The sequence below is a fragment of the Pollicipes pollicipes genome, unplaced genomic scaffold, assembly GCF_011947565.3.
Source record: "Pollicipes pollicipes isolate AB1234 unplaced genomic scaffold, Ppol_2.1 Scaffold_7231;HRSCAF=8579_pilon_pilon_pilon, whole genome shotgun sequence".
NCBI lineage: Eukaryota > Metazoa > Arthropoda > Thecostraca > Pollicipedomorpha > Pollicipedidae > Pollicipes > Pollicipes pollicipes.
The window spans coordinates 6,374,557-6,382,878 of record NW_023597034.1 but is presented as its reverse complement, the minus strand read 5'-3'; the positions used below and the strand labels follow the sequence as shown (position 1 = coordinate 6,382,878).

The window sequence follows — 8,322 nt, the reverse complement described above, 5'->3', positions numbered from 1 at the left end:
CCCCGCAACAGCGCAGTCGGTTGGACCAGGCATGAGTCAGCGGCCTCAATCCCCTTGGCAGGGGACAGGCGTGTCCTGACCGCGTCCGACGGTCGACCCCCCCCCCCCCGAGCCCGGCCGGCTCTTCCGCCCCCCCCCCCCCCCCCCCCCCCCCCCCCGCAGAGATTCACACCGGCCGACCCGTACAGGTCTCATTTCGGCGTGACCTCGGTGATGCCCGGCCACAAAACCGCTCCCCCCCCCCTCGCCCCACACAGCCGGCCGTCTCCCAAACCCACGCCGCGAGAGCCGGCACGGACTGCCGGCTGTCGACCCGTGACCTGTGGCACGTGACGCCACCGTCGGGACACGTTACGACGCCGGCCGGCCTCCGCACTGGACACACACCCGCCGGCGAGCGCCCTTCCCGGTCGTAGCGGTCTTCGCTGCAGCGAGCAGCAGTCGCCGGCGGAACCTGGGCCTTCTGCAACGGCCCCTCTGCTCCTGACGCGACGTTTCGGTGGGACGCGCCCCGCCGCCGCACCGCGACGCCTTCCCGCGAAACAGCGGGACCCGGAACGGAGTGGAGCACGCGCACGGCCCAGCAGGCCACCTCCCCCGCCGGGGCGCCAGTCGGCCGGCCTATTGCAGGCAGCAGAGCTCGGACGACACGCGCATCTTGCTGGCGGTGGGCGGCCGGGGCAGCGCCGTCTCGGGCCGCGGCTTGGCGATCTGGGCGCGCACCACCGGCGTCACGTGCTCCATGTCGGCCCGGGTGAGGCGCGCGCCCAGCGTCACAGCCGCCAGGTGCTGGAACACCTGGGCCACCTGGCGGCGGCGGGGCCGGTCAGACGCGAGGCCGGGGTCGCCATGGCCGGCTGCGATTACCGCAGCCGGCCGTGGTGCCACGGGCGATACAGCGAGGTCACTTTGATATTGCAAGTCACTTGTGTTGCGGAAAACGTGCGGCCGTTGATCTTGAGACGTGTAACACGCATGTGATGCCACTTTACAGCTGTGCGGATATTACCCGGTGATTTTTGTCAAAAAGACTGCAGGAACAATGGCGCAGGGCCGCGGGAACATCCCCACAAACAGAATTAATCACGCGTCATTTATAAGTCCATCAATCGCTTGAGGATGTGTATTTTTGGAAGCCATTTAAATTATCTGGGATATAACCCAGCTGAACTCTTGCTAAGTCCATCGATCGCATGACACAAGCACGGGTTAGAGCCATGCCACTCCGCCACCTAACGGCTTCACTCAAAAATGCCGGAAAAACGGTGTGAACACGTCCATTAAGCAATCGCCCGCCTAAGCATGTTTTCAGATAAGAATGTCGCTGATAGCCGCCGTGCTGCAATTTTGGCTACACCTAAGCGCTTTTCCTGGCCACTTTTCCCGCCTAGCTCGTGCTGATCAACACGCCAATGGCGTTGCAACAGGCATCGGGCGTGCCGGCCCGTACGCCCCTTGGTCTGCGGGTGCACAGTCATGTTCACATTTAAGCGCGGAGCAGGAGCCGACAGCTATTTACGACCTACGTGTTTGTCCTCTAGAATTGCGAGGGGGAGGGTGCTGCGGCCCGGGATGAACCGCGTCGCTCGCGACCCTCCCAGATCCCAGTTCACGACCTACGATCATGAGCTTAGACAATGGTGGCGTGCTTCGGTTATTTCTGTGTGCCACTGCGCTCCGTCCCCTTTCACAGTAACGAAAGACCGCCTTGACTCGATAAAACGGAAGTCTGACCACGTAACAGTCATGTGTGTATAGATCTCAATCCAAGTTTTGTGAGAAGCGGTGTGCATGCTAAGGGTCACCGCCCTGTGCCCGTTCTCCGTGGGGCAAAAGGCGAGCAGGGCGGACATGCGCCCACGGGTCATCGCCCTGCGCCCGCGCTCCGTGGGCAAAAGGCGAGCAGGGCGGACATGCGCCCACGGGTCATCGCCCTGCGCCCGTTCTCCGTGGGGCAAAAGGCGAGCAGGGCGGACATGCGCCCACGGGTCATCGCCCTGCGCCCGCGCTCCGTGGAGCTAAAGGCGAGCAGGGCGGACATGCGCCCACGGGTCATCGCCCTGCGCCCGCGCTCCGTGGAGCACAAAGTAAGCAGGGCGGACACGCGCCCACGGCTCATCGCTCTGTGTCCGCGCTCCGCGGAGCACAAGGTGAAGCAGGGTGGACACGCGCCCACGAGTCATCGCCCTGTGCCCGCGCTCCGTGGAGCAAAAGGTGAAGCAGGGTGGACACGCGCGCTCACGTCCACAACCCTGGCTGGCTTCCACGGACAGCGCCGTGACCAAGGCAGACTCACGTGTTCGCCACTCTGCGCAGAGACCAGGAAGGCCAGCATGTCATGCTCGGCCGCGAAGCTCTTGTGCTTGTCGACGCGCACCGCTCGGATGTGCTCCAGGGCGGCTGGAACGCAGCGCCGTTCGATAAAACGGCTCACGACGGCGGCGGCCGGCCCAGCGGCATCCTCGCCCGCTTCCCGCCCCCCCCCCCCACACCCACTCCACCCAGCCCCCTCCCTCCGCGCCGCCGGGCCCGCGCCAGCCAGCCGGGCGGCTCCGGCGGCGGCGACACAGAAAAACTGGCACCTTTCCAGGCGCGATAGGCGTGCTCTGACGACGGCGGCTCCGTAACGGCCCCCCGGTTTTGTTGTGCGATGAGTCATGTGCTGGATGTATGTGACGTGACGGCCGACAGCCGGCTCCGGCTCGGCACAGCTGCAGATAGAAGGAGCACGGAACGGCACCGCGGCATAGTTTTTGCCGGGCTTTTCAGGGGATTTCGTCGCGGGTGCGGCACAGTCGACGGTACGTAGACAATATTGCATTGAACAGGTTGACTTTTCATCTGATCCTGGGGACTGTTACGAGGGAGCGTAGCTTGGCGTCAGGATTGTTAAGACCGATTGTTAATGATGATAATGATCGTTAATGAAATCCGAGTCCCCGGCCGTCATCTAAGTCCACCCTTTTCATGTGACATGAGTCCGGATGCCGAGTTCTAGGGCTTTGGACAAGTTCCTTCACTTTCATGGCACGTGAGTGCGAGTGAATCGAGCCGCAGGAGATCATGTTCGAGCCTGGCAGCCTGGCCCAATCCAACGCAGTCCCAGCCAACCCTACCGGCTACCTGCCCCTCTTCGCGCCCCCCCCCCCCCCCCGACACACATCATTCCTACCAACCTGATAATGCCTTATCTACGCAGGCGTGTCACTTTTGTCTCCCTCCCGCCTGAAATCCGGGCGTGAAAATAGCACCCCCATATTAGCATCACTGCACAAACAAAGCTGTCTGTTTCACGAGTATACGTCAAATACTGCTTTGCTTAGGGACAGAGTCCAGGCTTGTATGTACCACGCTCGGATACTGTGTGTGGGGGGGGGGGGCGACTGATGCACGCTGCTATAATAAACGACAGACTTGTTTGGGGGAAGTGCGGAACACGCCGTCACCCATCCTCCTGGCGTGTCAGCGACTAAAACGGTCATAGTATCGTCCAGAGACCACCCCCGCCCTCAGACCGGACGCGAGCACGGGGCACACGCGGAGGTCAGCATCGTTAACCACGGAAACATTTCGGGCCTGAAAGCAATCCAGACGCACACATTCAACGGTCTTGGCCCAGCTTTAACAGAGTTCACCACTGGCCTACGTGCCTAGTAAGAGGTAATGCGAGCCCGATGTAGCTGCAATGAACCGACCACAGACCCTGCAAACCAAAACAATAACAACATCCGCATTCACGAAGAACTTCACCGGCATTCGCGTAAATTACATTCTTGGGGCAATGCCGATACAAGTTGGGCGTCATTTCCCACACTGTCATGTGCATCAGAAGGACAAATCCTTGCTCTTTTCACAGCATCCAACCCTCCAGCATACCGCATGTTAACCATGACGTCACACTGTGTACATTCCAGCGACCGTCCACCGACCACCGACGCTCCACATCGAGGGAGGGTGCAGCGCTCGTCCCGTGCTCCGTTCCCGGACGCCACGGCAGGTCGGTCGCGCACAACTCACCGCGTTCACAACTGGTTTGCCCGCCGTCGACGTCTCAAGGCCGGGGCGCCGCGCCGCCCCGTCGGGGCCGCCACAGACACGGCAGTGACGTCACGGCCGGTGGTCTGGCGGCGGGGCCCGCCCGCCCGCCGCCCCGCGCCGGCGGAGAGGCGGGGCAGACGCGGAAACGGAGCGACTCCCGGGCGGAAGCGGCGTGTCCTGTCTTACGTCACGGCCGCCGCCCGGAAGCGTTCACCAGTGCGGTGCTGACTCTGACCAGATTGCTTTGGGGTGCTGCGACTGTTTGACCAATCATGTCAAATCATCGACGGCATGTCTTTAACGTCCGGTCGTCGTGAAAGCGCGGGGAGCTTGTGCAGCTGTGGAGGGCTACGCATTTATCGATTTTGATGGCTACACGACATCGCAGCGATTTTCAAAACAGCTCACAATTACTTGAAGGACGGTATTTTACTGCCCCGAGGTCCCAGAAGCCCAGACGTTGCTGGATGGAGTGGCGTCGATCGATAGTTCGACATGCCGTCGGTCCGGACGTCGGTCTAATAAACCGTCCCGCACCGTGGACGAGACAGGGCCTTGGCCACGCCCCGATGGGTCTAAAAACATCGCGATCGAAGACCAATTTACCCAGAGCCGATTTCATACGAGAAGTATGCAAACTGCCTGGCCTGGGGGCAGTTGCCGGTCACATTAGCCATCTGCAAGGACCGTGATCACAGGACCCCACAAACCGTCCCGTGCCAATGCTTCGCCACGGCAGATGCTACGCGAGGTCCTCTAATGCCTCCCCACAAAACCGCCCCGGAGCGCCACCGACGGCGCCCGGCCCGCCATGCGAGGGTTCCTTCGCTCTCGCGCCTCGGTCCACTCACATTTGTTGGCGATAAGGATGCGGCGGAGCGGCCGGCTCTGGTGGCGTGTCGCCTCCGTGACCGCCATCAGCCACGTCTCCAGGTTCTCAAACGACGTGTAGTTGCTCACATCGTACACAAACAACGCCAGCTGAAAAGACGTCACACAGGGTCCCGAGTGACATCACACAGGCTAATGTGAGGTGATGACGTCAGCGGTGACCCCTGGAGGACGGCGCGGCTGAGCGATAACAGGCCAAACATACTTCTGCGGGAGACATTTTCGCTGTGTCGCAGATTGCTGATACGGCGAGACACAGGGTACAAGTGGACTGCTAGGCTGCGCATCCTCCACGCAGGCAGCGGCTGAAGACCGCGTACTTTACGAGGCCCCGATTAACCCTAAATCAACGCGATGCAGAGGTTGAATTGTGCAATAATACTGGATAACGGGAACAGCGATACAGTAATGCGTGACGCTTACGACGCAAAACACTTATATTATTGATCTAATGTCACTGCTAACGCAATTCAACATTTTACACACGGTCAGCAGTGTCAAAGACACATGCGAAAGCAGGCAGACTCACGTGGGCGCCGTACAAATATTTGTCGAGCATGCCCCCAGAGAGAGAGGTGCCGCCGACATCCCAGAGCTGCAGGGTCACTGAGCGTTCCTGTGTCAGGCGGATCCGCTTCAGGTAGAACTCCACGCCCGACGTGTACGAGTGTACCGGGCTGAACGTGTCCTGGGTGTACCGGCAGCATAGCGCCGTCTGTAGAGAAAGCCGGCAACTAGGGCTTACAGGAACGGGCACTGGGCGACCATGCATCGTATGGTGGACGCTCCCACGTTGAAAACACGACTGAAGTGCTGGGACGCAGGTTAGCGGTCATCGAGGGAAAATACGGCCAAAAACTGCAGCGCGAAACGTCCTGACATGTCCCTTTGGCTGACCACTATACAAAGCTCCTGCGTGAACTCACACTACCGTACAAAATTTCGTCCAGTTTAATAATAGGACACCTTTATGAACTCCCAAGGACAACAACAGCAGCCAAGCTGACAACAGCCAAAGACGAATACTGACGATCGTGGAGCTAATAAACAGCACACCACATCCCATTTGCGTTCACTGATGTCTTGCCTGTTCCCATCCATCCTTTCCCACTCAGTTAGTTGCTCGTTGCAACACACGCCGGAATGACCAAAGGGTAACAACGCTTTCCTTGTCGAGATACATGACATGATGGGTCTGGCCCCGCTGCATTTAGCACGGAGTTCAATTTCCTAATCTTCGAGACCCTTTGCTAAGAGCCCACATAATGATAGAAAGAGGACAAAGCCAAACACAGTTCTACCCCGTCTTGTCCTCACAGCTTCCAGCAATGTTAACATTTACCCTAAATAGTGGTAAATAGAACACCTCTTCTTGTCCCTCCAGGTGGACTACGTGTCCCGAGCCCGTGTTTTGTTCCCTTGATGACCAGTCAAAGAACACCAGTTCAGATTTCTCATATGTTATAAGTACAGGTGTCAACTTGATCCTTTCTGTAGATTACAATTTTTCAATGGCTCAGAGAATGATGTAGGAAAGATCTAACCATGATCTTCTTTTGCAGAAAGGCTGATGGTACAGTACCATATTGGCATGTTCCTTTCACAACAACCTCATTGTAAAATCATTGCAGGTGCTAATTTCAATATACACATAAACATAAGCATGCAGGTGTTTATGGTATATGTATATAAACATATGAATTGTGCACTGTGTAGCCCCTATACCACCGCAACTGCATGCTACGAAACATGGTGCATGGATGCCACATTATCAATAGCCATGCAAATCTCACAATGTGTTCAGTGAGATTTGGATTAGAAGATAATCCTGTAATCTAATACAGTGACATGGCATCAGTGACATGCATGGCAAGCTTCCAAGCCTTTCATTTTGTGTCATGTGTGATGAATTTAACAGCATGTCACATGCTGTGGGCTGCTGTGCATTAATGTCAGCCCAGTTTGCTGTGCACATCTCATTTCAAATGGGTGTTTCTTAATGGCATGAGATAAAAGAACAAGTGCCAGCTATACAAAGTTACGGAACAAATTTACAGACAATTACTTTTCCAGAGCCTGAGTCTCCAACAAGAACAATTTTCAGCTGCCCCTCTGATATGCCACCTTCCTCTTCTTGGCTTTCCATCATCTGAGAAAAAGGAAGCATTGAAGAAAGATACTGAACACATCCTCAGTCTACAACCAGTGATTTTAAGTGAGTTCCATGAGGCCTAGCAATCAGCTAGCTCACATGACAAACTTTCTGGTCAAATCTGTCCTTTGGTCAGGGTTAAATAATGCAGTAGTGCACTTAAAACTGGATTTCTTAATGGTAACATCATAGAAGAGTCTCTTATATAGTGTACATAGACATAAGACTATCAAAGCAAAAAATGCAGCACATCACACTTGTCACCTGTGGTTGAGGAGGATGATAGTGGGGAAGACCAAGGTGATGTGATTAACAACATTAGGGCATGTTTCAAAGCACAACCTGCCTGAGCAAATCAATAACAGCTTGCTAAGGCCATGAGCTGATCCAACTTTGATAATCAGCAAGGCTTCCTGCCTAGTGGGCTCAACATCATAAATCAAGAGTCCTGTGTCATCACCTCCAGTATGCACCCAGCAAGCAGGGATCAACCTGGGAATAGCATGCTTGACAAGCCCAATCAGCCTGAAAAACTTGCTCCTTTAATATGTAGGCATTGCAACAGCATATTGAAAATACCTCCTTCCAACAGGCAAAAGGGTGTTGTGAGTGGGGTGTGGTATGCAAATGAATAGTCATACAAGTCCCTTAGGACATTATTAGCTGCTAAGTTCACAATGCCTCTACCTTGAAAATCCAAAGCAAATGGCTAGCTTTGATCTGTTGGGATGGTCATAAAGCACAGGTGCTGTGCTGTCAAGAGTTAGGACCTGAGGTGCCCAGTTGGTATCACAATCATCATGTGTGCAAGATAAGATGGTGCAATGTTCCTGTTCTGATATTCAAGTGTTTTCTGCTCAACAGAGCTCAATGATACACAATATGTTGGTGCATAGCAAGGAAAAATATTTAGCAAGGCCCCAGTACATACTGAATGAGCAACACCCCACAGCATTGGTTATATCTCAGTACTCCATGCACGATGTGTCCTTATATGACATGGCAGGTTAAAAACAATCAAGCTTTCACCCACGAAGCAGGTGCATTACCAGGCTTTTGCCAACAGAATCTTTGACACGCCTGCAACCGATGTTCACTCTACCCCCTCAACTAGAGCACACTCCATCAGAAGCTCATCATCCCATCATACCCACTAATACCAGAGCAGATAATCGATCTGCTTATTATGACTACAATTATTACCGATTATGACCTCGGCAACCCCCAGGGCCTTGTTCTAG

General features: G+C 55.6%; 1 protein-coding gene across 1 annotated transcript; it reads right to left on the bottom strand.

Moving 5' to 3' along the window:
• Window positions 1-346: 346 nt before the first annotated feature.
• Window positions 347-8,321, bottom strand: LOC119109320 (ras-related protein Rab-28-like). The gene is made up of 6 exons (XM_037232928.1): window positions 8,285-8,321; window positions 6,995-7,078; window positions 5,459-5,644; window positions 4,797-5,019; window positions 2,297-2,400; window positions 347-807 (listed from the first exon to the last, which is right to left on the bottom strand). The coding sequence occupies exons 2-6, from the start codon at window positions 7,076-7,078 to the stop codon at window positions 622-624; spliced, it is 783 nt and encodes a 260-aa protein (XP_037088823.1). The 5' UTR covers window positions 8,285-8,321; the 3' UTR covers window positions 347-621.
• Between the last annotated feature and the right edge of the window lies 1 nt (window position 8,322).